The sequence below is a fragment of the Python bivittatus genome, unplaced genomic scaffold (assembly GCF_059951505.1).
Source record: "Python bivittatus isolate LINGU-HERP-01145 unplaced genomic scaffold, Pbiv_v1 ctg000080_np1212, whole genome shotgun sequence".
Taxonomy (NCBI): Eukaryota; Metazoa; Chordata; class Lepidosauria; order Squamata; family Pythonidae; genus Python; species Python bivittatus.
The window spans coordinates 20,320,605-20,336,395 of NW_028277035.1; the positions used below are offsets into that span (position 1 = coordinate 20,320,605).

A 15,791-nucleotide genomic window follows, 5' to 3' on the forward strand; every position below is an offset into this window, starting at 1 on the left:
GTAAGCACATGTTTAAGAAAGGAACTCTAACATTTGTCCAGAAGAACACGAGACCTTTGTATATAAGGGGCCCCATATAATGCCTGAATGGAGCTTTCCCGAGAGTAGTTCAGACATTCTACCAGGAGATGCCTCTCCGGAAGTCAGGTGCCCAAGCTGTCTGTGGTCCAAGCCAAAATGGCCATGGAAGGCATTGTCCAACAGTCAGAGGTAAGTGTGCTCCTCAAAAGTGACCAAGGGGAGCTGAGAAGATCCCAGTCTAGGATCTCATCATTGCCAAAATCTTCAGTGAGGCATCACAGAAAGTTAGGTCCTTGGCAAGGCCAGGCTGTGCTGCTCCCTGAATATCAGTGTCCCTCTCTCCCTTTCTGCAGATGCAGAGACAGAAGCCTGGATCTCCTTCTGTATCTCTGAGACTGGAAGGGAAAGGGCCAGGCCAGGCATGGCCATTGCATCCCTCAATATAGTCAATGTCTTCTGTAAGCATCTTCAGCAGGACAGTAACTGGTGCTCAACCAGGTGACTAGTTCCACCACCCCGTTACCTTTGGAGGATGCCTGGGCCTCTACCGCTCAACTCGCTTGCACCAGTTCCTTACTTGTCTGCCCCTGTAAATAACATTCAATTCAGGCTCCGGAATGTGGCGCTTTTCTGGTGCTGGCAAGAAGGCAGGTCTGCTCATTCCCAGGAGCCAGACAAGGAATGGAAATGGTGGCTGGTGGTTGAGTGTCCTTCCTGGCTTCACAGACTTCTGAAACCGGGTTCACTGGAGGGTCTCTGCTGTCAAGCTAATGTGAGGGGCAACCTTTGGAATTACTGAAACAAAAGTGTGTGGCCACTTCACTGGAGTCACAGGGGTCAAAAAAGGGGCCATTACTTCTTACTTTGCCATAGATCAGCGTTTCTCAACCTCAACAACTTCAAGAGCTGTGGACTTCAACTCCCAGAACTCCCATGCTGGCTGGGGAATTCTGGGAGTTGAAGTCCATACCTCTTAAAAATCATTGAGGTTGAGAAACACTGCCATAGATAAACACACCCACAAACATACAGATGAATATCTCCTGCTTTCCTCACACATTCTGCTCTTCCTGCTTTTTTCCTCCTCCCCCCCCCCCCCATTCGTGGTCTTTTTTCTTCGCGATCCGTCCTTCACCTCATCTCCCCTCCTCTCAATCCCTTCACCCTTCCGTCTGTCACTTCTCCTCCTTCCCCGTCGTCGTGGGTCACCGACTTCGCTCTCTTTGAGGCAGGCCCTGCCTTTCACCTTACGCCCATAACCTACTGGCCATTCCGAAAGTCATATTAAAAGTTATGTGCTTATTTATTTTAGACGCTCCAGCCCCTTTAGGCATTTGAGAGTCGTTTGGCTGCGGGTCCCATTTCACTTATACTCTTTCGATCTACGGTCCCCCGCGTGCACTCCGCATAAAACATCGGGGAACTCCTTTTCGGATAGGATAATGCTTTGTTTTATGTCCTGTGGTAATACCTGGATGTCTAACGAACGAATTAGGAGTACTCTTCAGAATCTTCAAAGATCGCGTTCTTAGAACGCAGCTCGCTCTTTCTCCTGTCGCAACCCGCGTTCGGCGTTCTTGAAAAAGGCGTCGTTTTTTACTTTTTTCCGTTTTTTCTTCCGTTTGTCTGGAACGACCCCGCGTGGCCAACGTTGGAATAAAGCGGGAGAAAGAAAAAGAGAGAAAAGCCATTTCGGAGCGGCCTACGCGGCTGAATTCCTACCACTCGTCTTTCTCCCCGCTGTCGCCTTTCAGTGTGCAAACAAGGAAGGGTTAAAATGCACCGGGATGGGCGATATATTTGCTTTCGCTTCCAAAGTGGATGGAAGACTTTTAAACATCTCTTCAGAATGTATTTCATGAATACTTCATCCTCCTCCACCTCTGAAGTCTCATCTCTCTGGTTTATCTCAAGAGTAGCAACAAATTACAAAGAGGAAATTTGGCGTGCCACTCTTATTCCTAATTTCTATTACATGCAGGTTCCTCAGAATTTACTTCACAGGATTCTCAGGGGGTCACTTTGTTCTAAATATATGTATTTTCTATCTAAACCATCACAACTTCAATGGACAATACAGACAGTGATCCGGATCATAACCCAACCTGGCACCAAACAAGCAAATAGAAATTTAGCCTTCTTAAAACGTAATACATAATTTAAAAGAGGAGTGCCTTTAATTTTCCACTATTTTTTTCAGATTAACACTGTATTGTTTACATCTGACTCATACAGAAGATAGCTCTATCTTTAACTATGTAATTTTTGTTAAATTGAATGCTCTTTCCTCTAAGCAGGGTCTGACCCAAAAAAACAGCTTTTGTGAGTTAAAATGTACAAGGGTGTTTATATGTTCACAACATGTTTATCACATGATTCATCTCTTAATAAAAAAAATGTATTTACATTTTATGAGTTCTCATGATGTAATAAAATTAAGCTAAAAGGATGAATATACTTTTAATATCTTAAAATACCAATGGCACCTTTGTGTGCTTAAGGGGATTAAAAACAGTTGCTGGAATTTTTGACATTATATATAATACACACATTTTATATATATGTATATACTGTGTGTATATATATATGTATGTATATACTCTGTGTGTGTGTATGTATGTATGTGTGTGTGTGTATATATATATAAACACACACACACATACATATGTATGTATATACTCACATATATACATGTATATACGTATATACATGTATATACGTATATACATGTATATACATACACATATACACACATATGTATGTATATACTCTGTGTGTGTGTATGTATGTATGTGTGTGTGTGTATATATATATACACACACACACATACATACACATACACACATACACATGCATACATATATATAAAATTCCCCTATCACCCCTATGGGTGGTATGTGTCTTCTTCAATCTCAGGTCCTCTACCAGAGGCCTGGGAGTTTGAGGGTTCTGCACAGTATCTTAGCTGTTCCTAGCACTGCACTCTTCTGGACAGAGAGCTCGGATGTTGTTCCTGGGATCTGTTGGAGCCACTCTCCCAACTTAGGAGTCATGGCCTCGAGTGCTCCTACCACCACTGAGGCCACTTTGGCCTTTACTTTGCACATCCTCTCTAGTTCCTCCTTCAGGCCCTGGTACTTCTCCAGCTTCTCATGCTCCTTCTTCCTGATGTTGCTGTCACTTGGCACTGCTACATCTATCACTACTGCTGTCTTCTGGTCTTTGTCTACTACCATGATGTCTGGTTGATTAGCCAGTACCTGCCTATCCGTCTGGATCTGGAAATCCCACAGGATCTTAGCCCTGTTATTCTCCACGACCTTCTGTGGAATCTCCCATCTGGACTTGGGGGGGTCTAGCCCATATGCTGTGCAGATGTTCCTGTACACAATGCCAGCTACTTGGTTGTGCCGTTCAGTGTATGCTGTTCCTTCCTGCATCTTACACTGTATATATATACATACAGTGCCCCACACAAAATGGGAGGTAGTTTTATTTGCATATATGGTAAAGGAAGTAGATAATCAACTGCCTGCTTTCAGTGACAGATGCTTTGTATGGAAACTGTAAGAGTGTATTTCATCATTCAGCTCTACTCATTGCTATTCAACTACCTCAGTTGTGATTGGAGATACTATAAAATCTTTCAGCCCATTTTCACACAAATAGGTTATTTCTGTTTGTTTAGCAAAATTATGTTAAGCAAGGAGGATCTAATCCATATTCGAATAAAAACACATCTGACTATGCTTTCAGATGCAAATAAAAATCTCCTCCCTGCATGTTTATCTTTGCTCAGAAATAAGCTTTCTGCAGACAAATATGGGACCAACTAAATCTTACCTACCGCACCTGTATTCCTGTATACTTTGCTAACTGTATTTGCAGCTGAATATTGTGTTACACCACTAGGTGGCAGAAATTAGCTGATTTTGACTGATCTTGAAAGAACTGAACAGGATTGAACCTGCTTAGTACTTGGATAGGATGCCAAGAATGTAGGCTAGACATGGGTTTTCAAACTTCTGTTTGAAACCTGTGGTTGTTATTATTATGATTATTATAATCCCAGAATCCCTGATAAAGAGACCTCTAATAATAAAAAATTGGCTACATTAAAGTGAAATTCTTTTTTCACCCTTAGTCTCTCACAGAACCCCATCAAGTTCTCATGGAACCCTAAGGTTCTGCAGAACATAATTTGAAAAACCCTGTTCTCAACTGGGAAGTGTAAAATCATACACTGTAAGAAAGCAATGGCAAACTGCTTCTACAGTTCCATTGCTAAGAAAATAATCAGGAGTCAAACTTAACCATCCTGAAGATCTTACCATTTTATTGTATGTGTGTGAGGTAGAAATAAACTACCATTGTTTGGGGTTTAAAGGAAGAGACTATTTCTCAGCTCTCATTTTAGCCTGGTTAATTCCTTTATAGTTACTACACTTACAGTCACTCAAAGAGTTTCCAGAAAGTTTGAAGAGTTTTGAGAAATTTGTTCTTCAGTCTGATTTTATCTGCATTTTCTTTTCAGATGTCCATGAATGATAAGGATCACCTGCTTGTTATTGACAATGCAATCCAAACTTTGGATAAAGTATCATCTGAAATGAATAAACTTATTGGTAATTTCTAATGCCACTGTTAGAATAAAGATATGATATGAAGAATGGTGTGAATATGAAAATGTTTCTCTCTCTAAATCAGGGATCTCCAAACTCTTCAGCTCATCAACCCCAAAATATTGATTATATGAAAATAATTTAATAAATACTACTTTAACTAATAAAACTATGAATAATAATAATAATCCTTAATAATTCTTAGGTCCTTGGTTAGGACCTGAATTATTAAGTTTCCACCAGTTTTTGACTGTGAATCTAATTGTAGATTACCCATATAACAACAACAAACAACAATAACAATACTTGGGGGTTAATACTGATCACTTTGGAGAACCCTGCTCTAAATGTATATTAATTTAAAAAAATCTTTTTTTCTAATGTATGATAGAGTAGAAGCTACAGATTAGATGTTCTGTTATTGAAACTGCATAATTTCTTAGAGATACAAGTTATCTGATAGTAATGCTACTGATTGTAATATTCCATTTTTTCTTAATATGTTTTTATGTTTTGGAAAAGAGAGGAAATTATGGGAAGGCTTGGAATAGTGTTGTATGGACTTTGTACTTCAATAGAGTTCTATCAATGAGGCAAAGCAATTGTACAACAAAAGTGTTTGTGATTCTTGGGCAAAAAAATGGTACTTCTAAGACTATACCTCTGAAAACATCTGTTTAGGAATAAGCCCCATTTCATTCACAATGCTTAGATATGAATACATATGGGCATTTAGAACTGAGAGATATGAACAGAATACCTTCAAAAGCAAGGTTGTGCTATTAAATCTTGCTAAGTCAGTATTTTTATGTAATGAACACCCATAAATACACATCCTGAAATAATTTTAATACAATTTATGATGGTACGTTGGCTCTAGACTAGGCCGAAAGATACCAATTTGCCAGAGGCTACTGAATTGCTTCTGTGGTTGAGCAAGGATTTGCATCTAGGTAGCCAGTGTCTAGAAAAAACTGCTATTGGAATTACTGCGTCTTGGTTGTGGTGCCAGGTAAGCATCAGAAAACATTACTTAATGCAAACACTGTTTATAGTGATACAGTTACGGAATGAGAGGTGGGCTGCTTATTTATAATTTGCCTTTAGCTGCTTCAGAGCATAAGTCAGGTCTGCTGTACTTATGAGCCCTTCCAGTCTATTTTGCACCATGGTGTCAGAAATTTCTACATCAGAGTCCCGTGCTGATGGCAATAAACCATGGCATTAGAGTGATTGAATATGTTATTACACATGTTTAATTGTGAAATAAAGAATACTGTATGTACTGTACCCAGAGTTTGTGTAAATCAGTAGGTGGTATATCTTACTGTAATACTGCACAGCCTTAAAATGACTGGAATATGCAAGCATGCATTTTAATTGTGATTTAAAAAAAAAAAGCTTCTGTAGTACTCACACAGGGGAAAGTCCCTAGTTTTCTCACAATGTATTCACCTGCATACCAAGAAAAACTTCCTTTCAAATTTCACACTTTTACCCCAGCTTTCCCTCCTACTTCAGTCATTTCCTAAAGATCCCCAACTAACAGGAGGGGGTTTCTGGCATGGAATAGAATTCTTGTTTGAGTACCCACCTCATGGGAAGCATTAAAAATAGCATGCAGAATTCAACAGATGCCTTTTCTTTTTTCTTGTATTCAGAATTCTATTATAAAATGTTGCCATGCATGCCCAATCACAATAGAATCTTAAAAACATTGCTTTTCCTTCTCAGCCTTTCTACCCAAATTGCATTGTGGAAACAATCATATTACTGTTCCTTAGAGCAACAGATACACATAAGATACTAGAAACAGTACAATGTACAGTTGTTGTTTTTTTAAACAATCAAATGTTGCTTTACAGTAAAAACTGAACTCCTGCTTTGTGAGCTCCTTCTGAACTTTAGTCATCCTGTCCAAGCAGATGCTTCAAGAGAAGATGAGGAAAAGAGTCAAGAAGAGTTTAAAAATAAAAACTGACTATTATCTTTGCTAGCATTTCTTCAGTAGTACTGCTTTCTAAAACATGAATATTTAAAATAGTTAAGAGAAAGGGAAAAGAACTTTACCTTGCTGACTTTCTTAATGTGCTCTTATCATAATGTACTTTGAAATACTTTTGCAAATATGTCTAAAGTTCAGTGTCAGAATTACAGATTTTTAAGCTTGGACGAGTTACTAAAATATTGATATGTAGATTGGCATCACTTAGGAGTGCTGTTGGTGTTTTCTTACTCTCTTTTCCAACGTTTTCCATGAAAGCAGTGGGTGTATATTGTGTAAGCACAGAGAGAGATTGAAAATTAAAAAAAAAAAAAAAGTTGAATCCTCTGTTTCTTTTAGGATAATATTTCTGTACTGTGAAAAAAAATCCAGCATACATTGTACTAAAATACTATTTTTTCTAGACACAAAAACCGTGCCTATTTTTTTCTGAATTAATTCATTTTCACGTTATGTAAAAAATTGTATGATAAGTGTTTTCATATTGGAACATCAGCATACATTTCTTGATATACTACAGCAGAATTTATTTAAGGAAATAATCCAATCAATGTTCAATGTTATATTGGTGCAGTAAGGATTATAAAATATTTTGATTTGTTATATTCTTAACTGAGAATGTTTAGTTGTTGAAACAACTGTGGATTAAATAAAATTGACCTGTATAAATGCAATTATTGACAGGTAAATGTTTCATAATTGTTTTCCTGAAGATTAAAGCAAACTTGCAGTAGATAACCAATTTTCTGGAAATGTTTTCTGTTGGGGGGAGGAGGGCCTCATTCATCGATCATTTGAAATATCATGTTACATCCTGCTTTAGCACAATGTGAACAAACCACTGGGGGCTTGCACTAATGCATTCCCCCTCCCCTCCCTTCCTGCTGTGCTCAGAAGTTTTTACTTCTTTTTTTTTAAATCATAGTTTGTCATGAGATTGGCATTAATCATGTTTAGTTTAAGAGAGAAAGCTTCAAACATGGTTTATTCCATAGTTAATTTTAATCACATTTAATAATTGATTCTTATTTCATCCAGATAAATAAACTGGAGGCAAATGCTTCCAAACACTGTATCCTAGACACATAGGAGGAAGGGGATCTTCAAAGTTGAGGTTCACTGTAATTTCTTGACACTATAGTATGCTTTGGTGTGATGTTCAAATGTTCTTTCTATTTCTGGATAAGGTAAGAATATACAAGCTTTACACTGCAACATGTAAATCAAATATCCAACAACTATATTATAATCTGACTTTAAAATATTAATATTCTGTTCCTATCCAAGAAGAATATAATGAATAGCTATTGACCAAATGGTTTAAGTCACTAAAATACTTTTTTCAGGAAATCTACCCCTTCCATCCACTCCTTCATCTTTGCATTTTGTAAGATACATTATGAGATGTCCTTATTAATATGATACATCTTTTGGGGTCATTTCAACTTTTTTTAGCAGTATAAAATAAATGAATAATTATTTGTTTAACTTGGGCACCAAAATATAATAAGTATGTTAATGACAAAAAATACAATCCAGCCAAATTGCAATGGCAATTTAATTGAAAATATACCTGCTAGTAGGTCAGAATGACAATTATCTAAAATTAAAGGCAAATGATATTGAATGATTCATACAGAATTTAATTTACATTCCATGGTTCCAAGAACAATAAGAATATTAATAGGGCTGTCATATGTATTATGAGAGTTCATAATATATAATAGCTTTGTTCAGAAGATACAAATGATAGTGCATGGAAGACTGCAAGAGAAACAATTAGTTCTCTGACAAATGTTTAAGTGGGAAAATGACTACCAAAAAAAAAAAAAAATCCTTTGACTTGATGATTTTGCAACTAACCAATGCCATCATATATGGAACACAATAAACAAATGTTTTCACTAAGAACAGACATTAGCATACATGCTGTTTGATAACATCAGAAAATATCTGTTAAGCTACTTTGAATGAATCTGTTATTATAACATTTATATGGAAAATGTATATAGAACTACTGTCTAGAAGCCATCTTTGTCCTTGAAGAAAAATGTTCAGTAATAATAAGACACAGTCTACTAAGTGTATTTCAGTTCCTGGATATTACACATATGAAATTTTTCACTGAAAGTGTGTACTTAATGACTCCCATACTAAAGGAAAAAAAGGGATAACACAACAATAACCTTCATAGTGTAACATGAAAATACAGATGAGAAATTATCTCAGTTCACCCAATACAAATCTGTTACTTCTTTAGCCTGAAAAGACTAAGTGGAATTTGAGCTTGATCTTCATGCATTTTCTCTTCTAAAGTGTTCCAGCAGCATACGTTAACATGCATTGCTTCCTTGAACATCGATCTTTTCCATCTATCAATAGAAGGGGCATTCGTCTGAAGTAATCAATGATGTCAGCCACTGAAGTGAAGTCCTGTATGATTTACAAAATACCTTTCAGTTATTCCCATCACAGAAATAGTTCAAGCAACTTCATTTTGCTGTCAGAACCTGCAGCAATCAAAATATTAATCAACTAGAGGCCTGCTTTATTAGAGTAGTAAATGTCTGTTTTAGAGTAGTAAATGTTTGTTCTTTTTGAACTTAACACGAGTTTCAAGAGATTTTTCTTCGTTGGGATTTGAACATAGCAGACCTGACATTTGCCTTCTCTGTAATAATTTCATTTTATGGAATTACTCGTTTGAGGACACATCAGTGGATCTTTAGTTACTAATATTTTTCCAGATTTGATTCTGCTCAGTTCATATATACAGATTTTGGAGAACATTTGAGGAAGAAGCAATGTGACTGTCTTAGAAAGTCCTATGTTTAATAAGCCTGCATAGTGGAAAGATTATGATGTTAGGAGAACGATGCCACAGCATACCTCATTTCCTTTCAAGCTAGTTCCTAAGAAGTAGACTTGATCCTCTTGTTGATAGCGTATCTGGATATTGTAAACTTTGTTGTGGTAAAGCACCATTAGAACAAATGGTTGCTGAACTGTTTTTCTGGAGCTGTCTCTTACTAAAAATGCACCATCCTAAAAAAGTAACATATTAAAATGTTTTTAAGAAAAAGTATTGTCACAACAGCCATATACATTCAATCAATCAATAAATAACTGGAACAGGTTTGATTGCATTTTTAAGTATTTAGCCATTATCTTATACACATATGTACCAGAGTTTCTCAACCTCAGCAATTTTAAGATGTGTGGATTTCAACGCCCCGAATGCCCCAGCCAACATGAAAACCATGTGTCTTAAAGTTGCTGAGGTTGAGAAATACTGATATATAATGACAATAACATTTAAATCTTTACCTGGTTTATATTCCTGAGGGCAACTTCTGCATCTGACCGGGTGATATCAGCAACATACCACTTTTGATTTTGTTGACCCTGATGATCAGTTAGCCAAATGAGAAGAGAAATGCAAAATGTGTTTATTACCATAAAAATGGATGTGAAATTTTGAAATATATTTAGGAAAGTATATATAACATTTAAGATGTGAAATGCTTTGCTGAAAAAAGATTCAACTTCTGGGAATTGATTTTGCTTATGTTGCTGTATATATATGTTTAATGTAAATAAACAAATTATACTACATTTTCTTTAAATATTTTTTTTCCTTCGTTCCTTTTTGAGGCCATTCTAAAATATTTTGCACCTTGCATGTATTTAGTTTAATAATGCTTCTATGCAATTGTCTAAATTCTATCTTAAGGCAGAATTACCAACTAATTACCATAACTGGAGCTTTCACCATACCCAGAAGCATTTTCTTCATCTCCTCTCCTCTCCCCACTACATTTTTTCTTTGCTTAAGAGTCTATCTGTAAAGAAGTTCTGCTAAAGATAAAAACTAGCTATTTTCTTCATAGTATATAATACAATTTTTAATACTACTGCCTTGTAAAGTGATATTATAGGGTTTTTAACAGCAAACAATGATGGAAGCAGAACAGCGGGAAAAATCTAAGTTTAAAAAGTTGTAGTTTAAACAAAGAAGGGCCTTAGTTTGATCTGAGTTTTGACTGTGTACTCTCTTGCGCAGCACAAACTTTGTTATCACATCCCTAGCCCATAATTAGACAGGGTCAAATCATTCTTAACTCAGTTAGCTTTTTCCTCTTTTCTGACACCAGTGGTACCTTGAGGTTTATAAAATCTGTTAGCTTGGACCGTTCCTCACTGGTAAGTTAAAATATTCAGTTATTTTTAAATTGCTATAATTCTATACCAGCATAGAATTTGTTGTCCCTATTGCTGATTCCTATTGTCTCTGTTTTAGTTTTCCACCAAATGGTGGTGTCCTGATCTCATATGGGCAGAGCATGTTAAGCAAAATGATTAGTTAAATCTGGTGGATTTGCTGCTCTTCCCTCTTCTGGATTAAGGAGCTGGCAGGAAACTATTCATAGCATAACAGTGAATGTGAGGATGGGGTGGCCATGTGCCTTGGGGAGGGGGCTAGTTTTGACATGTGGCTTAACTGGGGTACTCTTGCAGATATACTTCCCAACTCTGCAAGCCACAGCCATTCAATGGGCTTGGGGAAAGTGAAAAGTTTCAAAGATGTGATCTCCTGCTATCCTCCTCAGAATGTTGTGCTCTTTCAAAGTTTTGCATCTCTACAATTTTTGCAAGAAACCAACAGTCTTGTAGATGTGAAAATTTTGAAAGACCGCTAAAGAGCACACTAAAGAGTGCTGCTGTTCCAAAATCCATTATTGCCACAAGCCTGCTCCCCAACTCTTTCTGTGGAAGAGGGGAAAAAATGGTATTGGAGGAGAGTGCTTGGAAGGGAGCAGGTGTGCCAGTATTAAGTGGCCAATAAGTGCTGGACTGTACCCATATCCTAACTGATTGCACTATTATCTGCATAGGCAGCACGATATGTCAGATTTATCAGTCTTGGACTGACACTTGATGCTATCAACTTAAGGGGAAACACTACAGGTGGTCCTCGTTTAGTGACCACAATTGGGACAGGCAACTTCATCGTTAAGCAAAGCAGTCACTAAGTGAAACAGTGACTGCGCTTATGATCTTACTTCAGCTTTCCTTTGCTTTATAGATTTGCAAAGATCATAAATGTGAGGATTGGTTGTAAAGTTACTGTTTCATCACTGGTGTAACTGCAAACAGTCACTAAATGAGGCAGTCGCTAAAGAAGGACTACCTGTATTTCAGTGCTTGTACAGGTAAGGGCTACTTAAGGCTATCTCATCCATGGCCTGAGTACAAAATGGAAACAATGTCATGTTTCATGGAGACACAGTAGATTCAGCAGACCAAAGATATTGTTGCTATGGGAAGACTGTCCCATGATTAGATACAAATGAGGAAAGGCCTCTAGTCACCCATTACCTTGAAACAAAGTCAGGTGACTGGCAGTGATTGAAAACAGGCAGTTGAGACAGGATTCAGACTGGCAATGCAGATGGCAAATTTCATGCTGACCTAACTTTCTGCTAACTCGAAGATGGGTGGTGAGTACTTGAACTGAACGGTGGGGGAAAGTCCTTGTTCTGCCTTCTTTTTAATGAAAAATTTGCACTCTGATGTTTTATGTTTTTGTGGAATTTAGCTCTCACTGGCCCTTCATACTAAAGCCATAAAAGCAAGGAATAGCCAAAGGGGGGAAAACTGCATGGCTGAACCTATAAAAAGCCTCCACTTTATGTAGAGGAGATCATATGACAAGTTTCTTTATACATTTTCCTACAAAGCCTCTTTTTTTATTTAAATAGTAAAAGTACACATCTTTGTGCTGGTCTTTACTGTTGACTTCAACTTGCCTTACCTACCATCTTATCATGTCCACACACTGATCCTTTGATTTCACATGTATCAGCTGGGTCTGAGATTCTACTAAATAAATCACCTGCATGTTCCAATATGTATTTAACTTTTCTTGACGATATTTGAATACCTTATGACATTGTTCCACTCCTTCATTATCAGCTTTAGGAAATTCTGCATTTGGTCTACTGGGAATTGGTAATGGTGGTCTGCTATCTGCTGGGTTCTTGGAAAAGGTTCTGGAGAGATTGCCTTCAGAAACATTAAACATGTTTAGAAATTAAAGTTAGTTCACTGAACTGATATTGGGATATAGTTAAGGAATCTATTTCTTGGGAACCAGATGTACTTAACATTGACCCAAAGATTTAGATTAATACTGTTTTGCTGTAGCTTAAATCCAATATACAAATTGATTAAAAATAGACTGTATCATCCACAAACTTTCATAGGGGTGGAATGGGTTCCACACAAACACATTGGTAGCTTACTGGGGATGGGACAAATTCCAGAAATTTTCGATTTGCAAGATCCACCAGAGACATGCTTTTTCACGGTAATGTACACACAGGAGAGGTTACTCCTGTCTATCTGGTGTCAGCAGAGCAGAAGCAGCAAATAGACAAGTAGATGATGTTCACTGATCTTCTGTGATAAATGATGTACTAATTGGTTATAAGATACATAGCATGCCATCTGCTGATCTTTGCCTCCACAAGTAGATAGCCATGGCTATGATAGCTACCTTTCGCTATCCTGCCCTAAATAATGATTCCGTACTCCTTGTATATGTAAAATGACCACACACGCTCTTTAAAGGGCCATCTTAATTGCTCATAAATTTAATACCCATATTTATTGCCATGTAGCTATACATATCCCCACCATTTTGTAATTATATCACTAGTTCAAAATTAAAACAAAAGGCAGTATATGAAGTTGTATATGATCTGAAACTATAGGAAAATATGGAGAAGAATAGTGAATGGTGTTGGATAAATTAGCTTCATGTTTCTTTTTTATCTCATGTCTTTAATTTATTTGTCTTGCTATTTCTTATTCCTTCTCAGTGATACACAGGTCACTGGTGCTTTATACATTTGCATTAACACACATATGTTATGGTTGTCCAACTGAAAAGATTTAATGAGACATTAGGTTTCAATATCTGCAGATTATCTCAAAATACAAGCTCAACATTCATAAAGTATTTCTAAAATACATACTTGGCAGAAGCCGTGGTGGTAATGATACACTTGAGGAAATGCTGTAATAAAAACGAAGAATGATTAGGATATACAGATGAATTCTGATACACTGTTAATCTCCAGCTATAGAAACAGTAATGTTATCAAAAAGTTCAATTTTATTGTCACTTTTTGCAATCTTCATTAAATGTAAATCAGGGATTACCTTTATTCCAATTCTTTATTCTAGAATTCTTGAAAACCACTAATATTTAGCAATACTTTTATAAAAGTACTGTAGGCTAAGAATCATCTAAAGCAAATTCTAATACTGATAGTACTTTGGGAGCTTTAGATGCATCTGGATCAAGCCGGAAAGACATGTTTTAATGGAATATATTGCAATTTCAGCTTTAGACAATACACATTCCTGTTATAATAATTGAAACAATTTAAAGACTTGATTGGCAATCAGTTGGTTAAAAGTGTTTGTTTGTTTGTTTGTGTGTTTATTTATTCATTTGTTCACCTTATAAGGCTGCCTAATTCACTGTGCAATTGTGGGCTAACATCTCATTAAAAGCAAGAGAAAAAAATCAGAACAAAAGTAATCACATACACATGCATATACACGCACACACACACACAATTAAACAAGTTAAAAAAAACAAGTTCATCTAACCTATGCCCAATGGGAAAAACAGGTCTTCAACACCATATGAAAGGCCAGCAAGGTCAGAGCCATCTAGATCTTGTGGGGTAAGCTGTTCCACAGGACAGGCACAGCAAAAGAAAAGGCATACCTCTTGGGTCCTACCAGATGATATTGTTTAATAGAAGAGACCTGGAGCATTCCACTTATCAGATCTTATGTGATAAGCAGAAATTTTGGAGACAGGTGGTCCTGCAAATAACCTCATCTTGTGCCATGCAAAGCTTTGCAGGTAACAACTGGCACCTTGAAGTGTACCGAGATATTTACAGGGAGCCAGCGCAGTTTACAAGCACATACCATGGTATGCTGAAAACTGCCTGTGTTGCTGCATTTGAGCTAGTTGCAAGTTCTGAGTGGTCTTTAAGGGTACATAGCAGTAATTCAGATGGGAGATGACCAAGGTGTGATTGTGAGCATGGCCTTCCAATCTATGAATGAGCTCAATTGGTGCACAAGACTTGTGTAAAGGCCCTTCTGTCCACAACTGCCATTTGCTCTTCCAGCAGGAGATGAGAGTCCAGGAGGACCAAATAGCACACTAGTTCCATGTGGGGTAATGCTACCCAATATAGAGCTAATGATGGAAGGTACTCAAATCAGAAGGGCCTTAAAGCCCACAGCCACTTAGTGTTGCTAGGGTTAAAATTAAAGTATGTTCCTCCCTATAGCCCCCACAGCCTCCAGATACCAAGAAAGAATCTTAGTAGTATAACTTGGTTGGCCTGTGGCAGAGATGTATAATTGGGTATCATCAGCATAATGACGGTATCTAACCACATGCTGATGAGTGAATTCATCCAACAGCTTCATGTTAAGTAGGAGTGTGGAAAGAGTAGAGCCCTGAGGAACTGGGCAAAGCTAGGCACAGGACAAAGGCCTCTCACTCTACCAACATTGACTGGAACTGACCCCAGAAGGAGGAGAATCACTACAATATTGTGTCCCCACTCCTCCTGAGCCCGTCCAGAAAGATATCATGATTGATAGTATCAAAAGCCACTGAAAGATCAAGAAGGTCCAGGATAGATGTACCACAACCATGCTGTTCTCACCAGAGATCATCCACAAGTGCAATCAATTTCCCCTCAATACTATATCCAGATATGAAACCCAACTGAAAAGGATCCAGATAATCTACTTCCTTGAGGGCCCTCTGAAGCTGCATCCTGAACACTTTCTCAATGAACTTCCCTAAAATGGGAAGGTTGGAGACAGGACAAAAATTGCCCAATGTGGGGTCCAGAGATTGGGTCCAGCATTGGTTTCTTGAGGAGGGGATGAACCACTGCCACTTTCTTAAGCAGAGAGGGGAACATATTTTTATTGGGGGAGGGGCACTCTTGATTTCCAAAACGAGGATATAGCTACTACTTTCAAATTGGTATTGTCCCAGAGTGAAAGTTTATCATGTGAATAAAGAATAAAAT

At 37.4% G+C, this 15,791-nt stretch overlaps 1 protein-coding gene across 1 annotated transcript in view; it reads right to left on the reverse strand.

Moving 5' to 3' along the window:
• Positions 1-7,613: 7,613 nt before the first annotated feature.
• Positions 7,614-15,791, reverse strand: part of LCP2 (lymphocyte cytosolic protein 2) — a 57,291-nt gene continuing 49,113 nt past the window's right edge. Inside the window, exons 17-21 of the mRNA XM_088133621.1 lie at positions 13,689-13,729; positions 12,593-12,714; positions 9,976-10,053; positions 9,538-9,693; positions 7,614-9,081 (exon numbers count right to left, since the gene is read on the reverse strand). Coding sequence (XP_087989747.1) covers positions 8,959-9,081; positions 9,538-9,693; positions 9,976-10,053; positions 12,593-12,714; positions 13,689-13,729 — 520 coding nt within the window. The 3' untranslated portion in view covers positions 7,614-8,958. The remainder of the gene's footprint in view (positions 9,082-9,537; positions 9,694-9,975; positions 10,054-12,592; positions 12,715-13,688; positions 13,730-15,791) is intronic.